This window comes from Myiozetetes cayanensis, unplaced genomic scaffold (genome assembly GCF_022539395.1).
Source record: "Myiozetetes cayanensis isolate MyiCay16 unplaced genomic scaffold, myiCay2020 scf1, whole genome shotgun sequence".
Lineage (NCBI taxonomy): Eukaryota > Metazoa > Chordata > Aves > Passeriformes > Tyrannidae > Myiozetetes > Myiozetetes cayanensis.
In genome coordinates this window covers 54,803,550-54,829,688 of record NW_026086604.1, presented here as the reverse complement: position 1 = coordinate 54,829,688, position 26,139 = coordinate 54,803,550, and the positions used below count along the sequence as shown (strand labels likewise).

The following is a 26,139-nucleotide window of genomic DNA, read 5'->3' as shown; positions in this document are numbered from 1 at the left end:
AATTTGTATCAATAAGCACTGAAGTGCAGGAAAGAATGATCTAATTTTCAGAACATTATAAATGACTTAATATAAAAATAAATGGCTTATAAACAAATGAGTACAGTTCATAACTTTGTCATAGTTTATCCCAAATCATAAATACTAATTGAATGTCTATGGGAAAAGTCATGGGAAGAATATATTTTGGTCAGGGGCCAAGTCAGACTTTAAAGCATGTATTGGATTTACTTATTTAAAAGATCTAATAAACCTCTATTTTTCAGTGTGGAAAATCTGTTGGAATTTTTAACACAAAAGGGAAAAAAATGGCAATGGCATACATACAGTATTAGAGAAGACTAGTAAAGTGTGTATATATCCTAATATAATATGCAATTTATGATACATATTTGTCCATTAAAAGAATGGTTACAGAAAATACTGCCATAATGGCAAACCAGCTCTGAGATCCAGATCAGCCCTGATGTTTTCCTTGATTGGAAGCTCTTTGATGTCGTAATGAAAGCAGTGGAATTTCAGTACAAATGTGTAACCTGTTCTGCAAGTGTGATTTGTTGACCGTGGTAAATGACAAATGTTAGATAGACATGCTGTTTGAGGTGCTGCTAGGCCTGTTCTTTCTGCACATGAGGCCTTTATAATGTGTTTGCCATTACTTACGCACAGCTAAATGGTAATATCCCTATAATTACAGTTTTGTGTGTCAAACATCTGAAAAAAATATATATCTCTGGTTATTGTGTTGGGATTAAAGCATGAGCCGTGTGTTATTAGCTTGCTTGTAGTGCTTAATGCAGATTGTAACTGAGGTGTTTGTAAATCTTACATAATGTCCAAACACATTATTGTTCTAATCCTGTGTCCTATCTTTTATCATATTTTACCAGGGTTTTGTTTAAATTATATTACTGTGGAGGGTTATCAGTTTTAATTTTTTTTTTAATATCCTGAGCATGAATAGCAGCCATCACACTTTGGGAATTTCTTCAATGTGGGCAATAACATGCTTCAGGAATACGTACGAACCTGCTTCATCACGGTGAGGTTGATGAAATGTAAAGTGTTGCTTTGTGTCTTAACATGCCTGTGGTTTGTATGCAGTATATTGGTTAAGAAATGCAAAACCTGAGATGTATTACTACTTGGAGGAAGAAAAACAAATACTTGGAAGGGGAATAATTTTGAATAGATTCGATGACATTTACTAGTTGCAAAAAAAAAAAAAAAAAAAAAAATTGGTCAGAGTATTTGTAAAAGAGGGAAGCATTTTTAATTAAACAATAATCCCTCTGACCTGCTTTACTGTCATCTTCACAATTTTTTTATCAAGTTTTCTTTCTGTGTCGTTGTGTCCTATGTTCTAACAATTATTTTTCTCAACAACCTGAAAAGTAGCAGTAGATGAGAAAAATGGTATTCATTGGAATGGGCTCACTCTTTGAGGGGGAAATTCACAGAAGTTTACTGCACTTGAGATTAGAGAGGAAAAGGAAAAGGAGGTGCTTATTTAGTTAACACTGTGATTTTTCATCTAAATGGTGGAGAGGAGAAAACTTTGCCGTAAGGGCTTTAGAATTAGATCACATATTATTTGGGAGATAAGAGTTATAGTCACACCTACACTGTTAGGTTTGAAGCAGCTTTTCCTGTATCTCTGGAAGCTGGTTCTCCTAAGTCCCAAGAAAATGTTACGGTTTACTGGTGCATTGGTCATATGACAGACTGGTGTGTATCCCTCGAAAAACTGCAAAGAAGGTACCAGTTACCCTTTGTAATGTTAATTGAAAAATAATAAAAACAATACCAAGTGTTGGTAATAATTACTTTGTTAAATATTTATTAAATGCTGAGACATCAAACCAAAACCAGCTCAAGATTCTTGTTCACTAGATACTTGTTACCTAAGTACATAAGAGTAATGATTCCTGTTTCAGCAAAATGGAGCAGTGAGGGAGGGCTTTTTCATTCCACCTGGCAATCCGTTTGCACTAGTATGGGAGTAGTAAAAATTGGTCTGACTAGAAAAAAGGAAGCTGGTGATTATTCTAAGCTAGTTTCAGAGAGGTATATGCCTGTGCTTATAGGTGTTGCTTTAAATTATTACGGTAGTCACAGATACACTGCTACTTTTTGTATGAGATGGTTTTGACTCTTTGCCCCACATAATAGGGATAGTCTGTCGAATATAAAGATGTTTTTCCAGGTCAATAAAGGAGGGAAAACATGGGAGATTTGTCTTGAAGTGTTACTAATAAAAAAATTACAAGATAAATTGCCTGTACTTATTTTCTTCACCAAAGAAGCACAAAGAATTTGAACTTTGGCATCATCATCCTTTCTCTTCAAAGGAAGATGACAGAGTTTGGAGCTGTGTACAAGGCTGATGACAATCACTACCCACACTCTTTGCCATTTTCCTTTTAATGATTTACTATTTGGATGATCGTTAGCTGGAAAGAAAAAATGTTTCCATAAGCATACAAGGCATCCAGGCTCATGTCCCTAATTACTATTCTTTGGAAAGATGACAGCATATTTCACTGTAATTATTGCTCAGCTGGATGTGTGCTTATGAAAAAGAACTCATTTCAGATTATTGTATGGCACTCTCTAATGTGTGGTGTTTGAAACCAGCAAAGAATAGACTTGATATTCTTATTGATTTCTAAGTGTAGCAAAATTATTTGCAAAACATCTTGTGAATATTCAGTTTCTTTGAGCAGAAACTGAGAAACATAACGTTAAAAAAAAGCTTTAAAACATAATTGAGCATAGGATTAGACCAAGATATTACTGAAGGCAGCTGGATTAGTTTAAAATGCAGCAAATCAAGGTTATGGCTACTGTGACTTCACCATGGAGAGAATCCATGTTTGTAGGTAGCAAACTAGCCCAAAGCATTTTCATACGTCCTTAAAATACAGTCATATTTAAAAGCTGACTAGAAAAACTGGAAGGTGCTGCTTGAAGTATGTGATATCTGGGTGTGTAGATGTCTCCCTGCTTATTTTCATGATGCAATTAAGTTGTCATTGCACTACTTTTTTTACTGCATTAATGAAGTTCTGATAGTGAAGTGCCAAGAAGAAAGGTGTGGCATGGATTTTATTTCTGTGTATCGGCCAAAATGTGGAAAGTTTGTGCAATAAGAATGTATTGAAACAACTAAAAACTGAAAGTAGAATCTTACTCTGGATTTTCTTCTGAAAATAATTCAATAGCTGAAAAATTCATCATCATGAAATTTTACTCAGATGCATCAGGAGAAGTTGCCCATGTATAATGGGGAACAGTACGTAGCCAATCATTTCTGAATTACTGGTCATCTTGGTATAAAAGGACGCATATTCAGTCCCATGCTAATTATTTTTCCACGTGTGAAGGAATTTCATTAAGAGTTGCGAAAACAAGTTGTCCATGCCACTTTTCATGACAAACACAAAGCATGGTGAGATGTTACAACAACTGTAAAGTGTTAGTAACTTAGTACATTAACTTAAAATTCGGTCCGGTGGGCATAATAACATTATCTACTGCATCCTACTAGAAACAAACAACCAGAACAGCAGTCTTCTTTTGACCTCTGCGAATGTCTTTTGATGATATAAACTCATACTGAATCAAGAATAACTACACAATGTTTTACCAAAACGCTTGCTTGGTGTGTGCTACAGCTTACTGAATAAAATCTATATTGAATCTAAACTAAGCTAAGGTAGTTTCTTATGATTTTTTTTTTCCATTTTGAGGATGGTAGAACATATATAGCTTTTATAGAGCATGTTAATGGGTATTTTGCTTAGTAAAACTTATTAAAATATAAATGGAAGTGTATCAGAAACTATTGTAGAAAAGATTATGTTAAAAATGTGATTGTGGCCTCTGTATGTTAAGATGTTAAATGACGCATCAAGGATCTTCTTGCCAAAAGGCAGAGATCTGAAAGCAAGCCAAGAATGTTTATTGAAATGAAAGAAAGCCTACTGACTCAGGAACTTCTAGTAAAGGGAGAAAAGGGCCTTCAAAGAAATGTGTTGGCATTAATACCTGTGTCTGTATGGCTGGGTTTGTAAAAGAGTTAGAAGTATTTGCTGCATCATTCTAAGATTATGCTTGTATGCCATGCTTGTACAAGACCTAGAAGTGTTTACTGCTTTTATACTGAGAGACATCAGCTGTTTTTGTGCCAGTTCTGACTTATGTTTTGACCTCCTTTCATACACTGCCATTAGTGGTTGAGTTGACCTGCCTGTCCCTTATGACAAAGTAATGAACTAGAAGTAAAAATCTGTTGCAGTAGCAGAGTTTGAATTGAATGAGCAATCAGAAGTGGAGTGGAGCGGAGCCTATAATACATCTAAAACAAGTACATAAAAATACTTCTGTCATGGGGGGACACCAGCTTTGTCTTTTGCTACTGCCTGTCTCCATCTAAACCAGCACTTCCAGCTCCCTACCCCTCTGGCACTTTTCATTCTGTGTCTTGTGCTGTATTTATACTACTGAAAACAGAGCTCCATGTTTCACTAAAATCAATTGCTAATCCCCTGTTATTGGGAAGACTTTGAAAGCTGAGGCAAATACCATTAGAGCAATGCCATTGATTGGTGTTCCAGCAAATGTGTTAGTTTGTCTGCCCAAACCTACTGTCTAATTATTCCTGAATGAGCAGAGAAACCACCAGCCATCAGGCCTGGTAACCTAAAAAAAAATAAAAATGATAAAAAAAAAAGTCAAATGAGTTGAAATGTATTTGTTTCTTTCCTTAAAAAAAAAAAAAAGAAAAAAAAAAGAAAAAAAAAGTGGTACTGGAGCCTACAAGTGAGTTACTAGGCTGTTTCTCATTGAAGAAACTGCGTCTGTATAAGTTTAAAAAAAACAATGAATACTGGGATTTACATTTCTGATACATGACTCCTTCCTTACTCTCACACATTTCTATCTTCTTTGTATACCAGGTTGTGTATATGTCAGAGATCTGATGAAAGGGCCAAGAATTTTATGTGTCCCTGTTAATTTTAACTTACATATCATCGGCTCACAAATGTTTAAAATTAAAAAAATCATGACTGCATATTTTTAAGTTCAAAATAAGCAATGAATGCAAAATTTTAGAAAATTTGAAAAAATTACGTCACTCAGGTATTGAACTTATTTTGTGAGAATAAATATTTCCTCATCTTTACTTTTAACATTAGATAGTTCCAGGTGAAATCAAGAGCTCTTTATATTGTAAATAACAGTACCTGACACTTTTTTGCTGGGATGGAGATCTGTATTTTAGACCTGTGCCTCAAGATGTTGAGATCTACCCCTATATAACAAAATTCTAAATGCAATAAAGCACTAGAGGAGAAAATGGATATTTAAAAACAACAAACAAGCTTCATTAAAAATTGAAGCTTTAAATGAAAGAGCAGAATAGGAGCCAACTTGCTTTCTTCCAGGGTGTCTCAAACCTTCTGTGATCCAACGCAGTAAATGTCCCTCCTAGTTTTATTCTTTCAACTGCCACTGCTCAGACTAAGAGTTTTCCAATTAGCATTGCCTGTACAGGTAAAAGATCCATGGTATCTACTCTATTACTAGAGCAGTTAGACTGGTGGGTTATAATCACAGGCTGGGTGATTTATAGGTTTCTCTGTGTGGGAAAGTTTCTACTCAGTGAGCTGAGGTTTGAATTTACAGTAGCCCTACCTTATTCCACTTTCGTTTTTAAATATAGTTGGAAACAAGCTCATTGGAAAGTGAACTTGGAGTCGGTTACCTGGCAAATTACTCAGCTATAAATTCTAGCTTCTGTTTGTGAAAAGGGGTTGGGGTTTTGGTTTTGTTTGGGGCTTTTTGGTAAACAAGTCAAATTTTTCTTTTTATTGAAACACACTGATTGAAATTTATGTAATGTTTACGGTTTTATTCTATTAAGTTAACCCGGTCACTGTTGCTACTGTTATTAAAGTACAGGAGAAAAACAACCAATTTAAAAAAAAAAAAAGCTAAAGTAGTGCTATAGTGCAAAGGTGAAGTACAGAAGTAAGGCCTACAGTATGACTCGGGTCTAGGTTCTATTCTATATGGTGCCAATATGCCTTAAGCACAAATGATGTTGCTTGCTGTCATGAGGTTCATATCCTATAATTGTTTGACCTTTCTGCATCCTGCATATACTGCAACATTATAGGTGTATGTGTTTCTCATCAGTACTGTGGATATTGAAAAAAGCATCTTATTAAATGGAGCAAAAGAAAGGGCTTACACAATTAATGGAAACCCAGAAAAAGACTGAGACGAGAGCAAGTAGCTCCATCAGAACTCAAAGAGAGTCCTATGGTCCAGCTTGGATAGGAGCTTCCTTGAAGGAGTTTTTGGTTTCTTTGTATGAAGACTGGTGGTTTCGTTGTGTCAGAAACCACCTATCATTATTTAATGCTACTAATTTCCTCCAGCTTCTAGAAAGACAAAGCTACCATGTACTTCTAAAAACACACAGACTTCTGGTCTACGATTTCATTTGAAGCATTTCTGCGTCCTAATTCACCTGTAAATATGGTGCTGCAATGCTTGCTTACACTTAACAGAGTAGCTGCCAGTGCTTTCAGGCTCTTTAATGAAAGGCACCTTCATTGCAAATTAATTTATGAATTTTAAGAAACTCTGGGTGTGTTCTGTGACAGAGTTCATGTTTGTCAGCCTGTAGCCCTCGTAATATGAGGCTTTGAAAGGTCAGATGTGGATTCCTAACAAATGTGTTTATTTTAGAGTAACCTGTGGCATCCAACTTTTTTCTTCTTTATCCCCTTTCCTTGTTAGACATAATATTCCTGAACTCTTGGGAGTGGCTATTGATGTCACTTAATGATTTCTAATATCCTACCTTGACAGGTATCTTTTTATTCCATCACTCATTGCTATAAGATCAACTCCAGCTCCAGTGATCAAAGGAATACAATTATATGACCAAGTGCAAAAGTGAACTTCAGAGCTGCCTACTGACACATGTTTAAGTTGAAAAATGTTTTTTAGGAACTGCAGTTACCTCACCTTTCCAGTAGATGACACTTTCACCAAAACACTTTAATCTCAATTCACATATTTTCTGATTCCTTCCTTTTCCCCTGGTTGAACTGTCATTTTGAGTTCCTTTTCCTTGAAAGGATTCCTTGCTTGGATGCTTGATTACAGCAACTTCTTTTTGTTCCCAAATGTATTAGTGATGCAGTAGAACTGCATCAGTGCCATTCATAGGTGTTCTTTCTGTGATTGCAATGCCCTGTTCCTCAATCCTCGCCCTTTCCTGGTGGCTCAGTGGGCAATTGAAATCTATGGAGATTTCAGAGCCTTAGTAGGCACACCACTTGACTTTATAAATGCTCATCATACATTAGACCATTGCAATGTAAGTAATATTTAAAAAAAACCAAACATACTGTAAAAAATAAATGTAACCTGTGCTATTGTGTGCAGTATATAGTCCAAATTCAAGGTTTTTAAAGGATCTTAATATCCTAAATGGCTTAATTTCTGGAAGTGCCTAGATCCTCATAAGTGTGCTATCCTGCAGAATTTTCAGGCCTGCATCAGACATATTGTCTACTCTGTACATTTCAAGGAATGTTGGATGTGTAAGATACTGTAGTTAACGTGGAGAAGAGCTTGAGTGAATGATAAGTAAAGTGTTATGGAAAAACATGGAGGCAGAGAGGAAAAGAGCCTCAGCTCTAACTATTAACCTCAGTTTGGTGTACCTCGCTGTCAAGGCAGCTGTTTTTATCCAGGAGGAGACACTTTGGATGGAGGTCAGCAACCTGCCTTGGAGTTCAGCAATTAGGATGCATCAGTTGTTCAGAGAGGCCATAAGCTGAGAGGCAAAACCTTCCTTTGAACAATTATCTCTGTTTCCTGTTTGTGCTCAGTCTCCTGTGCCTCTTTCAGTGGTGGCCCTGGTGCATGGACACCCTGAATCCAACTGATATGATGCAGGGCTTGGTAGACAAGAGGGGTAAGAATAGACTGAGTGCACCAAGGGACCTGGTTGGTATGCTGTGATTTTCTACCTTGTTAAAGATTCTTACTTTAGGTACATGAGACTTGGGCTTGAGTGAGAGGACCAACCAGTCGGATAGCTGTGAGCTGGCAGCAGCAATTGGATTGCTTGGCAAAAACTGATAGGCAGGAACGTGGGGATCTGGGAGGCTTTGCTTTGGGGCTGGGCATCTATATAATGATCCTCCAGAGACAGATAGGCACCAAAGCAGCTTCAAGGATCTAAGCAAGCATACTTACTAAAGCCAGTGACTCACATATATATACAGAAAGTGTTCTGCTCCTGATTCAGGTCTTTATTATTTTACACTCTTAATTAAGTCTCTTTGAACCCACAGGTGCAGCCACTTACTGATGCTTATTTGAGTTCTTGTATTTGTCACAGGCTTTCATTTACCAAGATATTTCAGTCAGAAGATTGAACTAGACATCTTTCAGGGGATTTTAATGTGTTCTTGGAAACTGGGACCAACTTTGGGACTTTTCTGTTCTGGTTTCTGGATACCAGTATGCACACCTGTTTGTAGGCAAGTCTCTGACGGCTGACTTGACCACAACCATTCCCATTGTGCAGGTTGATTGAAAGCTGATTATGCGTGTATGGCAACTAAATTATTTCTTATGAAAAAGTATTTGATTTAAATTTTCATTTTTCAATTAGTTGAATTTTAACAGTCAAATGAAAAATTCTAAGAAGAAGAAAGCTTTCAGATATATGAGAGATGAAATACTTAGGATTCATACTTTTTCATGTCTGCCTATTGACTAGCCAAATGTTTTCAATTTTCAAAATATGAGCACATTGAATATTACGTTCACTTTCATATGCATCCTACAAATCTTTTAACCACTTTCTTCCAAATTCATAGTTGATGTGCTGATTTTTTTCTTTGGTTTAGTTTCTGTGAAGTTATTTCACAATACTTCAGTTGTTAAGTTGTGCTTACTAAGTTATTTCAATGTTAGTTGCACTGTTTCATTTCATGATTTCTTAAAGCACTGTCTAGAATCCAGACAGTTACGCAAATCTGTGAACTTCAGTCATTGTGTCTGAGTCTTTCTCCGATTTTTTTGTTCTTAAGTTTGTTTGGTTTCTCTGGTTTTTGGGTGGGGTTTTTTTGAGTTTTTTTGTTGGTTGGTTGGTTTTTTGTTTAAGGTTGGGTTGTGGGTTTTGGTTTTGTTTTTTTTTTAATCCAAAGCAGAATAACTTGTGAGGAATTTAAAGGATAGCTTATGGAGTAAAGCTTGGTATAAAGGAATAAGAAGGATAGGAACAAACTGTAGCACATGTTCATTCTGGTTTTGCTAGAAGAAATTTCAATCCATGTTACCTATTTGCAGGCCAATGTCCTCCTCACTGCTTGTTCAAAGAAAGCGCAGTGTTGTGGTTATGTGGTTTTATTTTACTAAATACACCTGGAACCTAAATAAAATGATGCAATTTTTGTGCCAAAATATTTAAATGTTTTTTACTTACAGAAATTATTTGAAACAGTTTTCATAAATTCAGGGTAAGAGGGGGGGATTAAACTAAGAAGCTGCAAAACTGTGTGCTAGAAAGTATAATTAATTTAATTAATTTTTATTTTAAATTTTACCATCAACTTCAAAAACTTTTAATTCATGCCCTCTGTATATTTTAAAATTCAGCTGGAAAAGTTTGTAACTGGTCCTTTTGCTCCAACCTTCACTCAGAGGAAGAGCTATGCAGACTTTCTGAAAGCTGAGCTTTCTGCTTATATTATATAATAAAAACATATATTATATATATTATATTATATAATAAAAACATCCACCATATTATGAGAGTAGAAATTCAGCTTAACTCTGGTGTTCTTTATTGTTTCCCTCTAGGTATCTGAAGATGTCTAACCAGAAGGGAGCAGTAGGTGCTGGGATTTATGGGAACTTTAGATGGCTAAAAGTAATGGCTTACTCTAAAACGTGTTTAGATTCATCCTGGTCTTAAAATATTTTTGAGGCAGGGCATGTTGTAGGACACTGAGAGTCCTATGCTATAGGTGAGGTACCAAAATCTCTCCCTTCCTTCAGCAAGCCACAGGACTCTCCCTAATAATGCTGGAAGTTAAAATGAATCATTTATGAGCATCACTAGACACATGGGTGGGGCTTCTTTTTAAACTGGTATTTTGTTGATGCAACATGTGTGACGGCCTCTTAGTTCTGAATATAAATGTTACTGAGAGGAAATTAGGTTGGTTTGCAGAGGAGATCTGTCAGACCTTGCAGTGCACCTTGCTGAGGACCAGATACCTCCACCAGTACTGTGCTCAGATACTAGTACATGTAGAAGAAAAATGGAAGGTGAGTGTCTTGAAACTTTACTATTCTTTGAGTCAGGACTGAAAGCAGAAATAATTAAATGATCAAGTGTACAGACACAAAAATTTACACATATTTTTGTGTATGGCATTAAGTCTAGGAACTGCTTGTATGTTTGAATGTTCTTTGTGGAGTTAGTGAGAAAGGAAAAAAAAACTTTTGGAAAAAATTATAAAGGAAAAAGAGAGCTATGTAGACTTGTTGAAACAACAGCCAATTTTGAGAATAAGAAATAGCATGAAACGAATACATTGTATTTCCAACATAAAGTACTAGTTTTCAGTATTCTTATGCTAGAAGCAATTATTTCACAATGAATGAAGGCGAAATGTGAATTGTTAGAGAAAACCCAATGAGTGATATTGACAGTTGGGTTTCTCCAGAAACAGAAAACCAGTAAGAGATGTGAAATTGAATTACCTTTAATATATTTTTCTGTGCTACTTTTGCTTAAGAAAGCAATCACTAGCTCCTTTGTGATCCAGTTGTGATACCTAAATCTGATTAGTAAACTGTGGGCTGACTTTAGAGAGCTTCCTTGGGAAAGATGTAATAGCTCCACTCCCTGATGTTCTGGTTCAACTGGATTAATGAGTGGATGAAGAGTAGTTGTCTTGGTTTACAAATGCCTCCAGAGGCCAGGCAAGGATCAGGTTCTTTCAGGGCTCTTATCTGCAGGAATTCATCGTGTGTGCCATAAGCACTTTCTGTTCTGCCAGACCACTTTATGTTATGGTTGACAACTCTCATTAAGATACGAGATTTTCAGTTCAATTCTGTTGCTCTTTCTTGTCAGCAGATATGATGTATTCATGAGCAATAGTGATGCAATCCACTACTGTATTTTTTGTTGTTGTTGCTAATATGCGCGTTTTTGACATGGATAGTGCCCAGGCCTGCATTTGTTGCTGATCTCTACTGAAGAGCTGAATGACCAATTCATTACCACATTTAAATGGTTAGATGAGAAATGAGATATTTTTATTCAAGGAAACAAATGAGAAAAAAAAACTGCTCTTTTTTTTTTTCCCCTTCCCTACCCACCCTCCCCTCTCTATTACTTTTAATTATTTTTTAATTCAGACTGTGATCCTGTGAAACTCCAGGGGTTTGTGTTTAAAGTGTCCTGGTCCCATGGGCTTTACTATGAATCTCCTTTTATGTGGATACACCTTTGGTTCTAGATGGGAAAAATTAGTTTCCCTTAAATGCCAACTCTGTATTCAACTTGGAACCATGAAGTTAGAGAAGTTGTATTGTTAGATTTTTCTGTAGGCATAGCAGGACCAAACTTAACCCTTTAGAATTATAATAATATATAAGACTTTGTACTTCAGTAAGCCAAGTTTCCAAAACTGCTGAGAATCTGTGGCTCCCATTGTCTTCAATTACAGTGAAACACTTTTGAAAATAAAAAGAGGTATGCAAATAAGCAAAGATGAACGTTGCCACCCATCCTTCTGGCACCAGTGTCATAATTACTCCTATGAAATGACTGATATGCAAGCAGAATGCCTAAGGGGGAATCAGTCAAGATTTTTGTCAAGCTAATCATAGCACTTGGGGTAGATTATCAGCATTTTTTAAATGTCACAATTTGTGAACGTTTCGTTCTGCATTAGGTTCCTCAAAGAGATCTGCAAAGTTTTTATGACTTTGGGAGTACAGATTGAGACATTTGCATGGATATTAAACATTGTTTACAGTTCTGTGTAGATATTTATATGTATTTATTTTTGTCATAAATCATTTAGAGTGCCACTTTCAAATACCTACATTTGATATCAAGTCTTTAAATTATTCTATTTATATTATTATTTCACTGCTTGTATAAAAAACCTGATCAAATGATAACATGTGCAATACTTTTACTGTCTTACTGTTGTTGAAAAGTAACTGTCTGTAGACAGTGTGTTGTAATGTGGAGAGAATATTACTATATAAAATCAGTTTTTCAAATAGAGATGCTAAGATCATCCCTCAGCATCAAGAATTTTAATACAATCAGGCACTATATAAAAGAAGTGAAACTTGTAGCACAGCTTTAAAAATCAAAGAGACAAGTTTCCATCTGCAAGCTAGGAAAGAGTACTTTTATGTCTCAGTTTCAGAGTTGCTGAATTTTGAATGAAGTCTTGAATGAATTTTCTGAAAGAATTATCTCTGTCTTTAATCATTATTTCCTCTTCAACCTAATCTTAACTACAGACAAAGATGGGAACTTAATTATATGGGTTTTTTTCCTTTGTGTTCCTTTCTCTGTCCTGCAGTCATTGAGCTGGGAGATGTCGACTTGAACTGTCCTTCCAACTGTCAAATACATAATACTCATTTCTTCGGAACTGACAGACAGATTATAAGGAGAGGGCAAGCCTTCAGTTTTTATGCCCATTTCCAAAATCGGGAATGGGATGACTCCGTGGACCAGGCTATTTTCACCGTGGAGACAGGTAGTCATTACCAAACACTCTTTCATAGTTCTTTGCTGGTTTGTAATATTTCCCATAATCTTTAGTGACAACTATTATCTACTCATTCATTTTCCATGTGAAGAGATTGCCTTCCCCTAAACCAGGCAGTTCTTCTAATATGTAAAGTTTTCTCACTCTGCTACAGAAGTGACAAGTGAAAAAGAAATCCACCCTTGGGAGCTTCGCCTTGCAAATGATGGCTAAGCAAATTACTAGCCTTTTACATGTGCTTTGTTTAGTCTGATGGAAGTTGTTTTTATTTTCCTGAAAAGGCCTCAGACCCTGTGAATCAAATGAGACAAAATGTACCTTCCCAATGGGCAGATGTCTAGATCAAACCTGCTGGAGTGCTTCCTACAAAATTCATCAGCCAAAATGCATCAGTATCAGCGTGTTTCCTCCCTCCAATGTCTGCATTGGCCGTTATATTCTCAATATGCAAATCACATCTTGTGGTCACACATATCAGCGATGTCTTGGAGATTTTTATGTCCTTTTTAACCCTTGGTGTGCAGGTAAGGACTCTAGTGATTATCAGATAGTTTTAAGAAAATTGCTAGTGATGAGTAAAAATGTTGAACATATTTATTATTTAGCTGGTAAGTAAAGGATGGATCCACAGAAATGAAGAGAAACAAGGAGGGATTTTGTTTTGTTATTTTTTATTTTTTCCTCCAAGTTCAAGACTGTCTCAGGCCAGTGTTTTGTGTTCTTAATGGTGTTAGGGGTGAGGGGGAATGTTTTCCTGCAATTTTTACAATCTTGACAGGATAGAAAGCACTGGGGACAAACTGAAATACAGGACGTTTTCTCTGTTCATCAGAAAACACATTTTTACTGTGAGGGTGACTGAGCAGCAGGACTGATTGGCCAGAGAGGTGGTGGAGTCTCCATCCTTGGAGATATTTAAAAGCTGTTTTCCTGGGAAACTAGTGAGAGGTTGGACCAGATGACCTCCAGATGTCCCTTCCAACCTCAACTATTTTGTAATTCCGTGAATTCTCTGTTATCACTGTGAAATAACATAACACAAATACAAATTAAATTCTGTAGGTCTTCCTCTGGTAGCAAGCAATTCTGGACTCTGTAGGACCTTGTCAAAATCATTACATGACAAATATTCCCATTATCTGTGCTGATTTTATCAAAATGAGATACACACCTCTACCTGTTCAGTGTTGAAGTTGTAGAACAGCTTAGTGTGAAGATAAATTGCAAGCTCTTCCATTAAGGTGTGCTACAACAGGGAGAGACTTCATAAGGGTAGTATCTAGCTGTAAGTAGGAATGAATTATCTGTGAACGTTTAAAGAGCTCTCAAACTTGTACATACTTAAAAGTAAAAATCAAAAATTGGTAGGAATAGAAAGAGGGATCCAGTGAAGCAGAAGATACAGAAGTGCTAGAAAGGTATCTTTTGTCTGAATTATAGCTCTGCATTTTTTCCAGATGACCCTGTATATATGGACAATCAGGCCCATAGAGAAGAATATGTTCTGAATGAGCATGGAATACTGTATGAAGGAGTTCACAAGCATATTACTTCTCGACCATGGCACTTTGGACAGGTACTTTTTGAAGACTTTTTCAGAAATAGATGTCATCCATATACTGATAAGTGAAGCATTATCTATATTTTTTCAGAAATGTATGCTTTATTTGTAGTGAAAAGGTTTTTGGGATCAGTCCAGCCTATGCATACACAAAAGAAAATGTCTGAGAATCTCATTGCAGCCCTGGAAAACTGGAAGGAAGTTTTCCATAGTAAAATTAAGGAAACTGCAGAATATTCTGGGAATAGGTGAAACAAATATTGTTCTTCTGTAGGAAAATTATTCAAGTGGCCAAATACAAGTAAAATTATATGGTTTTCCCTTTGGTTTTCCTTTGGACAGGTAGACAAAACCATTCAGACCACTAGGAGATGTGCTTGATTTAAAAAAAAAAAAAAAAGAAAGAAAAGGGCAGAAGGCAAGAGATAACAGCTCATATAAGTAAAAAAGACTGGATAATTGACAAGAAAGATAATTTATCAGTACCAGAATACCACAATGCCTATGTTAACCTCTCTTTCCTCAGTTTGAAGATGGGATACTGGATATCTGCTTGAAGATCTTAGATATGGGTGCAAGTTACCATCACGGCTCTGATCGTGACCACTGTTGGCGCAATGATCCTGTGCACGTCAGCATGGTGGTAAATCACATGGTAAGACCTCTAGTGGTGTGAGGCCTCTGAATAGATCAGGTCATGCTTCTTTATATTATGGAAGGACAAACTGCACTGTAATCTAAAACACTGTGGTAAGGTAAAATCCTTACTTTGCTCAGATTCACAGGGAAAATAAATTTGTAACACTAATCTCTGATGATTTTGAGGCATGCTTAGGATGTGAAGATGTGGTCAGCTATTTGAAAAGGTTGTTTTTCTTTTATCTTTCTAGATAAGCAGCCATACCACTAACAGTATCATGAAGATTCCAGAAAACAATGATTACCTGAAAGGAACAAAGCCTTTTTCCTGGAATGGAAGTGTCCCTATTCTTCAACAGTGGTACAATGGCAGATGCAGGCCGGTCAGATATGGGTACTGTGGGTCTCTTGCTTCAGTAATGTGCACAGGTACGATATTTCAGTCTGCCCTTATCTAGTTTAATCAAAAAAGAGTAGAAAAAATGAGGATCAAAATCTCTGATACTAAGAACTATTTGAAGAATATTACTCCTAAGCATTTTACTGGAAAATAAATTGAATATTTTTCTCATACTCCTAATATAATGTTTATTATAAACCTATTGCTTTCCTATACAGGCTGAAGAGCAAGAAAAACAGTTCTGTCTTTTCTGTGACCTTCATACTATGCAGTTATCAGTACTGCAACTTTTATTAAAACACAGAGCAAATATAGCATCTTGAATCATAGAATAGTTGGAGTTGAAAGGGACCTTTAAAGGTCATCTAGTCCAACTACCACCATGGAGCCAAAATTTGTGCTTTGGATGAGGTTTGAAAGATGAGAAAAACACTAAGTTACAAACAGTAAGAAGTTCTCTAGCACTATCTCCTCCAAAACACACAAGCATCAGGCTATTTGCTCCTTTTACTGCAAGGAGTAATAGTGGACCAAACACTACAGACAAAAGTTCTAAAAAGGGTTCTAAAATTATACTATTTATTTACTGAACTAGCTTATACATTGAAGACAGATAATTTGAAATCCCATAGATTTGTACCACATTGTTTATAAGAAAGAATTAGTGTTTCATTAATGCAGAACCACATTAATGATTTCTGAACTTAAAACAGATCTGGTTTTGGTTTTTGTTTGGGCTTTTTTTTATTACTTTTTCTTTGTGTGTGTATTTTTTTTGTTTGGTTGGGTTTTGTGTTTTTTTTTTTAAGTTGGAAGAGTAACAAGCTATTTCTTTCTGCTAAGCCTGTTTCAGACTACTTTGCAAAAACTAAAAACAAGTTTTGAAGACAAAATCACTGCATCCCGAATACTGCCTCAAATCCATTCTGTTTCTATAATTGCAAAGTAGGACATACAATAATTATTTATAAAATGAGTGAAGGATTTGCCTGATAAATGTGATTTATAATGACTCATTCATATTTTTTTTCTTTCAGTGATGAGGTGTTTGGGAATTCCAAGCCGTGTTGTAACAAACTTCTGTTTTCCATGCTCAATTGAGAATCCCCTTGGTGTCAGTGAGATTTTTGACTGTACTGGCAAAAACCTGTGTGGCAAAGACAAGCTATGGTAAATAAGAAAAACATAAAGCTCTTTTAAAAAAATTTAATGGTAGAAAAACTGGCATAAATCTAGCAGATCAATGTATCTCTTTGATTTCTTTCTCTGGTGTGGTAAGGCTGTTCAGTTCTCTAATAATGCATTTCAAAAACTTGAAATTACTAAAGATGCAGTCTACTTAATGTATATTTTCAGAAAAGAAAAAAGCAATGGATTCTCGTGAGAATCCATACTGACTGTTTATCCTCAGGTGAAAAATAAGACTGTCAGACTTAGTAGCTGTAAAAGTATAAAGTAGATCATGGGAAAATTTTTTTGTGTCCAAATCTCATCTGTGAGACCTTTTAATGAATTTTCTGCCATATCATATGCCAAAAAGAGGTGAAACTGAAATACTAGGGGAATGAGGATCTGATTTTAGCATAAAATACTTAAGGGCTTATATTTTCTTAAGCCTTAAAAATATGACTAAGTATATTTTATGTATATAGATTTATATATATCTATATCTATCATCTCTATCTCCATAGATTTTCCTCTAAAGAATCAGGAGGAAAATGTTAGGAAAAGAAACTACTTAAACAAAAGAACTATGCTGGCATGTTATCAACTAAAATATGCACATTTTACAATCGGGTTTGTGGTGTTCTGGAGCAAATTTCTAGTTTGAGCAAACAAAACCACTCCTGTCCCTGTTGTTAAGAGGGTTAAGACATAGAAAGAGTTCTGCTGATTAAAATATTATCTCTGGTATGGTTCTTCTCCATTGCAAGGCATTAAACTTTATAATCCAAGAGATATCTTTACTTCCATATTCCTATTCCTTCATCCTATAGGCGATACCACTGCTGGAATGAATCTTGGATGGCTCGCAGAGACATAAATCAGTGCTGTGGTGATTGGCAGTGTCTAGATCCAACACCTTTGGAAACTGGCAGAGGTAACTGTTTACTATAATTGTAATAATTTTCCTCATGTTATGTTGTTTCCTCTACTCAGGTTACAATGTGTTATAACATTTTTGTTCCATGGCTTAGGTTCAGCTTGCAGTGGTCCTACGTGGGTTCGAAGCATCAGGGAAGGGGAACTGGACTTGGATTATGATGGCCATCATATGTTTTCTCGAGTAAATTCCAACTATGTTGGCTGGCTTTCCCAAAACAATGGCAAAAGAACAAAATTTTTCTGTGACACTTGGCCATGTGGACAACGTCTAATCACCAAGAGTATTGGCAGTGAGCAATTTGAAGATATCACTGGAGCTTACAAGTATGAACTAGGTATGACTAAGGCATATTAAATGGGCTAGAGGAAATTTTATATGCTAATCATATAAAAGTATTAATGTAATCTCTGCTGTGTTAAAATGTGTAGAACAATCTGAAATTGTCCTTTTTTTTTTTTTTTTTTGAGAAGGAGGAAGGTTCTTTTCTGTTCAAAGACCTTGATTCTTAAACTTCTAAATATATTTAGGTGATTCAAACAAAGCACATAGTAATTAGATGCATTTAGGATAGGATAGGATGTTTCAGTTGGAAGGACCTACGATGATCATCTCGTCCAACTGCCTCACACTTCAGGACTGACTAAAAGTTAAAACATACTAGTAAGGGCATTGTCCAAATGCCTTTTAGCATTTGCCAGTAAGGTGCTGGCAACCAAAGGACACAATCCACACCTCTAGGAAGCCTGTTCTAGTGTTTGACCAGCCTCTCAATAAAGAAATGCTTCCTAATGTGTAGTCTAAACCTTACCTGGCATGGCTTTGAACCGTTCCCATACTTCCTGTCCCTGGACACTGGCATAAAGAGCTCAACACCTCCCTTTCCACTTCTCCTTATCAGGAAGCTGCAGAGAACAATGAGATCACCCCTCAGCCTCCTTTTCTCCAAACCAGACAAACCCAAAGTCCTTAGCTGCTCTAAGGACATGCCTTCCAGCCCTTTGAATAATGTCATTAGTATGTACATATTTTCATCTCATCTGTACAGTAGTTTAAAATATTAGCAGACTTGAGAGAATCTAAAAAAACCACAAATTCTTCTAAACCTATGATTAATGTCTTACTTGTTACTTCTTGTACAGGGTCTGTCAGAAAATATACCTACTTACTAAATTCACGTATTATTAAAATATTCTGCTATTCTTACTTTGGGCTATAGATTACTGATTTTCATATTCCAGTAGAAGGGAGGATTTCAACCAGCAAAATTGCCTAGAAGAATGAAGGGTGGATCACAGCTGATTGTACAATTGCAAGCTCTGTGGGGTGGTTCTTTTTTTTCTTTGTTTTTGGTTAGTTGTTGGGGTTGGACGGGGTTGTGTGTATTTTTTGTTTGTTTGCATGTTTTTACTTTGCTTTCTTTTTAATAGGAACAAAAAGGAAAACAATTGATAGTTTGTTGTTTGTGTTTTTTTTTAATGGTGTATTTTGCCTTTTTGAGAGACCTGGTAGCATTCCATATTCACCCTTTTCCTTATAAAGAGTTATATTTTTAGTTTTGCTAACGATACATTTTGAGATTTACGTGACCATCTTTATATTTAACTACTTAAAAGTAAAAGAACTTTTTTAAATTTTATTTTTCATGAGACGTTTTTTTTCTTCTGTGCATTCAGACTGCTGTATCTCGTGTTTCATTATCTGGTGGATTTGTGCTAGACCGGCTGGGTACTTTAGGTTCCAGGAAGAAGAAGCAATAAATTTAATTATCTTTATTATTTGAGTAGAATAATAATAGGCTTCTTGTACTTCCAGCAGATGCATTATCGTGTCTTCTTCAACAGGTTCTGTGAAAAACAAAGAAGCCTTTTACCGGGCATACAGAAGAATTCACCCAGGGTACTGCAATGCTTCCAACTGCCATATTGACAGAGAGTTATCATCTCTGAAAAACCCATTTTTGAGTGACTCTGGTATCAACATGAGGTTAAAGATGGCTAACTGCCCAATGTATGGTGAAGATGTCCAACTGCACTGGCTGCTTGAAAATCTGCGTAATGAAAACAAAACCCTGAAGTTTAATTTGTGCGCACAAATTATAACCTACAGTGGCTGCCCGATGGATCAGTTTTGGAAAGACAGTGTGAATGTCACACTGGGTCCAAGAGAAGGTAAGAAGGTGAAATTGTCTAAAACCCTGTTCTTTTCAGGAGATTGCTGTTTTTTAGGATTTGTGGAGACTTCCTAATAGAGGTGGGAAGTGAAATGTATACAGTGTTAAATACTGACAGCTGAATTCCCTTTAGAGTAATCACTCAAAAATCAACGCATTGTCAATACTACATGTATAGTGACAGGTAAACTGTAGTCTTTCCTTAATTTCTCAAAACTTATAGATTCTTTAAAAAATTGTGTCTCATAAAATTTAAATTCTGGTCTCTCGACTCAATACAAAGATTAAGTTGCAGTTGTCTATCAGAAAAGCATTGCTTTCTTTGGCCAGAAGATATTAGCCAGTGGAAAAGACTTGCTTAGAGCACCTAGACATACCATATGTTGGGAAGTGCAAAGGTGTAGCAGAACATAAACACCTGTTTCCATGGTTAATATATTTATTCCTGGAAGAAAAAAGACACTTTTACTTAAACCACATCATTATAAGACAAAATTTCATATTGATATTAAAATACTAAACTTTAATTTGCCTACATTTGAATTATTCCTTGAAGATTGAACTGGAATGAAAGTTTCCAAATTCTGAGTAGTAATAATAATAATAATAATAATAAACAACTAATCTCCTTGTAAATGCACTGATATATTAATTGGAAATAGTGAAACTTATTGTTGAAGATGGCAATGTATCACCCTAAGTCAGGAAAAATCCTATCTGTTTTAAAAGATGATGTGATATACCTTGATATTTATTTAAGCCATTATAACTTTCAGTTAAACTTTAGGAGGAAGGAAAGCGGAAACAATAATAATTCAGGAAAAAAAAAATTTGTTTTACAGTGAAAAAAATTCCACTGTGTATATCGTATAATCAATATGGACCTTACCTGTGTGATCACAACATTATGAAAGTAGTTGCTGTCTCAGACCCAGAGTGTGGAGAAGTTCTGATGGTGAGCAGGGATATTGTGATCAACAGACCACCTGTTATTGTAAAGGTAAAGAACTTTAATTATGGGATTTATGATCTAAGGATCAGACTTAAGGATTCTTATTGGCTACCTCCTAGATACAAGGCCAGTGATCTTGAAATACTTCACTTTTTTTTTACTATAAGTTTTACTTTTAGCAAGATTGGTGTGATTTTTAAAGTATAACAGTTGACTTAAATTATAGAGATCACAGAAGTAAATCAGAAAGAATCATGTATGAAGAGTACTTTTTTTTTTATTTTGTTCCTTACATTTATTTACTTCATTGTTAATTTTTTAAGGGTTACAAAACATAAAATGTGTTTATTTTCTGACTAGCTACTGAGCCAGCCCAGAATGAAGGTACCATGTACTGCAGAGATCTCCTTCTGCAATCCTCTCCAGGAAGATATGAAGAACTGTGTCATGACATTAGAAGGCTGTGGTTTATTCAAAGAGCCAATGACCATTGAGTAAGTTCATCAGTTATTTAAATGTGGATAATATTGAGGGGTGACTAAGGTGTGCAAGATCAGAGCAAGTTTTGAAGAAAATATTAGTTCTGATTTTTTGGTGTCTAACACCTGAACAGGACTTTTTGCCTCTTATTAGTCTGAGACTCCATTAAAAACCTCACTCCTCTTGAAACTGATGGATCATTTAAAGCTGGCAGATACACTGCTGCTTCATTTTTCTCAAGATTTAATTTAAGTAGATGTATCAAATTCCTTTCTGAAAGGGAATTCACTCTTGTCTTTACAAGAAGTGCTAATTGAGTCCCTTACAATCCTATCGACTTTTAATAAAATTCCTCTAAATATTCATGAACTGGCACCACATATAGGAACAATTAGAGAATGACAGTGAGAAACAGCAATATGCATTCTAAAGTCATAAGATGTTAATCACAGAAAACTGGAAACTTCCAGTTAGTTTTCCTAGGAAAAGTAGCTGTTCATTAATATGCATTGCTGTGCTTCATGACAAGGAGAACTGACAAAAGTATGACTAGTTTTGAGGGGAAGCAATTAGGAATTGTTCTCACTGAATAATAATGAACTCAATTCCACAAAGCTGCCCGATCAAACTTAGACTGCTGGAAATGGGAATCAGTATATACATCTTTGAGGCAGAAGGGTACTAACATTTTTGAAGAATTCAGGAGAATATCACAAATTATTTTCCAGTTCCAATTACAGAATTGACTACAAGACTATTCTAAATTTTCTCTTGGGACAGAAGTTTTTACCATGCTTTTCAAAACAAAGAATGTGGGTTTTTTTGGAGGAAGTAAAGAATAAAAAGTTGTCAAAACACTTTGTTTCTAAGAATGTTGTAGCAAATCAAACCCAACTTTTTGTGCTCATCTTGTAGCGCTTCGGGTCTCTGAGCTACCTAGGGTCCTAATTCTTTTCCTTCTCTTGCTGCAGTTTGGGAACACTGGCATCCAACCAACAGGCACGGACCATTGTGGAGTTCACACCTTATAGGCTTGGCAGCCACCGGCTCCTGGCCAACTTTGGATGCCATAAGTTTGCCTACTGCAAGGGATGTGCCAAGGCTGAAGTGTGCTGCTCTGCAGGCCAGAATGGTGTCCTGCCTGTCAGCCAGAATGGGTCACTCCCAGTGTGTGAGAATGGCTCTGTCCCCGTGAATGGCTCTGGGCCTGTCCCTGTGGCCGACCCTGCGTTCAACTCCATGTGTGAATATATATGTATCCCAGTGTGCAACCCAAACTGCAGTGCAGGGGGCCAGCCTGTGTACGACTTCGTGTACCTCCCTGCAGGCCATCCCTTATGCAACTCCATCTGCAACCAAGGATTCAATCCAAGCATCAGTTCTGGTTTTGAGATGGGATGCGATCCTGGCTTCCGTGTCATATGCGAGACAGTGCCTCCTGCTACGTGTACTCCGGTGCCTCAATCCATGTATAGCTCCATGCCTGCCCCAACATCCAACCCTGTGTGCACCCCTATGCCTCATGTGGTGTTTGAGACAGGTTCTGCTCCCACACAGTTGCCTGGAGCTGGAGGGGGGCCGATGTCCTATTCTGTCTCTGTCCCCGCGAACAATGCGGTGAGTGCGTTGCTGACCCACTTCATGGCTGGCCCCACTGTGGCAACACAGGCAGTCCCTACCCATATGTCTGCTCCACCATCCTACTCTATGTGCTCTCCTGTAGTCCACACAATTGGCAGTCCCATGCCATCTGCAGCTCCCCTTTCAGTGCCTGGTGCCTCCATATCGCATGTCGTCTGTGGCTCTGCACCCTCTCCCACCACCCAGCCTCCATGTGGTCCAATGGCCACCGTGGCCTCTCAACCCCTGAGTGCCCCAGCAGCCCACGGGGTGTGCTCCCCAAGCCCCTGCCCAGTGGCTTCCCCAGTGTCCCGCACTGCTGACCGTAGCACCACCCCAACAGGGCTGCAGATGAGGAGCTCCCCAGCCCCCCGTCCCGTGGGACCCCCAGCAGCCCACTCACTGTGCTCTCCGGCCTCCCGCCCAGTAGGGCCCCCTGCAGCCCATTCGCTGTGCTCCCCCAATTCTGCCTCTCTGGGGGCTGGGGGGTCCCGCCCTGCCAGCTCTCCTGCAGCTCAACCCTTGGAGTCATCGTCAGCAGCCTGCCTCCCGTGCCCCCCGTCCCCACGCCCCCTGTCAGCTGTCACAGCCCAGTCCCTCTATGCCCCTACCTCTCGTTCCATCTCCCGGTTTGTGGGCACACAGGGGTCTCGCTCGCTGTGTGGTTCTCAGTGGGGCCCCTCCTGTGACACCACCACTCGCTCGGGCTCCCAATCCATGTGGGGTCTCACCTCCAGATCATTGTGGAGCCCCGAGGGGCGCTCAGGCTATTCCTCGTCCCGCACCGCCTATGGCACCCTCACACGCCCTCCGTACAGCTCCTTGTCCCGCTCCTCCTACAACACCTTGTCCCGCTCTGCCTACAGCACCCTACCTCGCTCCACCTCTCCCTCTCCTTATGCCACCCTGACCCGCTCTGGGTCATGCCCCTCTGGCAGCACCCTGGCCCTAGCAGGGTCCCGCAGACCCTGGAGCCCCGGGAGGAGCACTCTCACCTATTTCAAACGCAAATACCTGTAATGGAGAGTAACCTGGGAAAATGCAAAGCCGGTGAGTTAAAGCAGGTGTGCAGACACTTTGAAAGAGGTTAGAAATAGGGTGATGGAGAGCAGCATGCATAGTCCTGAGTATTTATTTAAGGATTTGAGATGTACCAGAAAATGGGCTGCAAGACAACTGCTGAGGGATGCATTCATGTGATACTTGCATGTCTTGAGATATGGTAGGTGGAAGTGACAAATGAACGTGCTCCCCGTGGAGCTGTCATGACAATAGCTGCACAGTGCAGGTAATCAGACTTCCTTGCTCAGTCAAGCTGTTTTATAGATGATGTGCTTTCCACTCTCTCTCCTCTTGATTTCTTGCAATGTGTATTTCTCAGATCCTCCTAAGCTACAGCACTTATAGCAAATCTCTCTCCCTGCATGAAATGTACTGTCCTTGGGATGTTGCAAAGAAGTGGCAGCAGATGTACCTTAAGTCCTGCCTAATAGACACTGTGTCCCTGAGCCCCAGTGTTGTAGCTCAGACCAGTTCTGGGTGCACTCATATTTCCCTGTTTGTGAGGCAATGAAAACTGTGGAGGTTGTGGAGTAACTAAATCATTACAAATCAACTGAAGAGTTTAATTGCTTCTTTTTCCTTTTTTTTTTTTTTTTTTTTAATAATAAGTTTAGTATTACTACTCTTGATGTGTTACAGTTCCAGTATCAGGAATCAAAAAACCTATTGAATAATAATTACCAATTTATTGGCTTTCACAACTGAATGTTTTTCATGTGTTTCATATTCCAAAAAATTTCTCATATACATTGTATGCATTTAGGTTTATGGGAAAAGCTTTAATTCCACAGCTGTGCCTTTTTGATTCAGTACAGCTGGGAAACTTCTGTCACTAGACCTGAATTAGAGAAGGATAGATGACTTTATCCTTTGTTTCCAACACCTGGACTTCCTAACTCGAAAGGTTAAGTAGGTGAATGGAAATGTATCTTCTTCAGATGACTGGTACTGTTTTAGTGCTAACCTTCTCCAGGTGTTTTAGTAGTTGAAATTATATATTCTCATAATGAAACTGTTCCTTAATTTTGGATTTGCTCACAAGAATTTTGGATTTACTGACATCTCCCATCACTCCCTTATTTTCCTTTAGTATTCCATTATTTCTACTAGCAGGTGTTTGTGGGGTTTTGTGGTAAGATAATTTTGCTGGTGCTGCAGAATCTTCAGTTATGTAGCAATAATTTTTCAGTAGTATCACTGTAGTTCGTGCCCCTATGTGATGAGACTGAGTAACCTTCTGAGGATATTGAAAAAGTGTGGTGTCAGATTGTAGCTATGAACATGCCAACACTATCAACTGCATAGTAATTCTGAGTATGGTAGAAGAAATATTTACCTGAATATTGTAGTAGAGTTGTCATAATTCAATGACTTGGGTTTTTTTACACAGTTTCAATAGTCTCTTTTAGGTATGTGCTGAGAATTTCTTTGCCTTATTGACAATAAAAATGGAAATTTAAAAAACACCTGTCACTCTGCTGTTTTGATTTCTTTTTTTTCAGTAATACCTCTTGAAAAATAAGGAATAAATCTCTTCATCTGAACTAGTATGTGAAGTCTCCTCTCCACTCCATTTCTGTTAAATTTACTCTTCTTTCCCTAAAGTCTTCAAAATAAATCTATAGATTTCCTACTATATCTGAAATACTCAGTTTGGTATTCAGAGAAAAATGAAGCTATCTTCTTTGCTCACAATAAAGCTTTCCACTTGTAGATGTTGCATGAGTTTTTCCTTTGCTTTCATGGTCTGTAAAGCTCTAAATCCACAGAAATGCCAAAATGAAAAAAACTTTGGGTGACAGAGGAAGGGATAGAAAAGGTACCAACAGTATCTACTTCAGAAAAATATGGTTGGTGTTTGTTTTTATTTTTTTTTTGAGAAAGTGTTAATAGTTCATGGCAGCTACATAATTATCAAATATAGTTTCAGATTTCTTTTTCCAGTAGTAGCTTGACTTCTCCAATGTTCCTATTTTCTGAGAACAAGCTTAGTTGCATATTTCAGAAACTCCAAAGATTTGGTCACTAGGAGTTGTTGACAATGTGTGCAAACTTTATTCCTGACTCTTCTTGCTGTATGTGCTGAATATACATTACTTTTGAAAATTGTAGTAAGTTAATTAGAGCCATAGGGTCTAACAGAAATCCTGTAAGTTCAAAATTATTCTACTAGAAAAGAAATTATATTGAGTGTATTGTTGTCACATACAGCCTAGGAATAACGAAAGGTAGCTTGAAGACTCCTAACAAAATCCATTATACAGTCTCATATTCATTTGGGGGATGGGGGGGGGGCG

General features: G+C 37.4%; 1 protein-coding gene across 3 annotated transcripts in view; it reads left to right on the top strand.

Annotated features, from left to right (window-relative positions):
* Positions 1-25,423, top strand: part of LOC126644231 (protein-glutamine gamma-glutamyltransferase 5-like) — a 32,323-nt gene extending 6,900 nt beyond the window's left edge. Inside the window, exons 2-14 of one of the 3 annotated variants that reach the window (XM_050323313.1) lie at positions 9,901-10,371; positions 12,660-12,839; positions 13,133-13,375; positions 14,309-14,427; positions 14,939-15,067; positions 15,303-15,480; positions 16,489-16,621; positions 17,449-17,552; positions 17,650-17,892; positions 19,400-19,726; positions 20,571-20,728; positions 21,041-21,174; positions 22,132-25,423. In XM_050323313.1, coding sequence (XP_050179270.1) covers positions 10,365-10,371; positions 12,660-12,839; positions 13,133-13,375; positions 14,309-14,427; positions 14,939-15,067; positions 15,303-15,480; positions 16,489-16,621; positions 17,449-17,552; positions 17,650-17,892; positions 19,400-19,726; positions 20,571-20,728; positions 21,041-21,174; positions 22,132-23,800 — 3,624 coding nt within the window. In that variant the 5' untranslated portion in view covers positions 9,901-10,364 and the 3' untranslated portion in view covers positions 23,801-25,423. Of the gene's footprint in view, positions 1-9,900; positions 12,840-13,132; positions 13,376-14,308; positions 14,428-14,938; positions 15,068-15,302; positions 15,481-16,488; positions 16,622-17,448; positions 17,553-17,649; positions 17,893-19,399; positions 19,727-20,570; positions 20,729-21,040; positions 21,175-22,131 lie in introns of all 3 variants that reach the window. The other 2 variants (XM_050323302.1, XM_050323322.1) reach the window with 2 other exon arrangements.
* Positions 25,424-26,139: the final 716 nt, after the last annotated feature.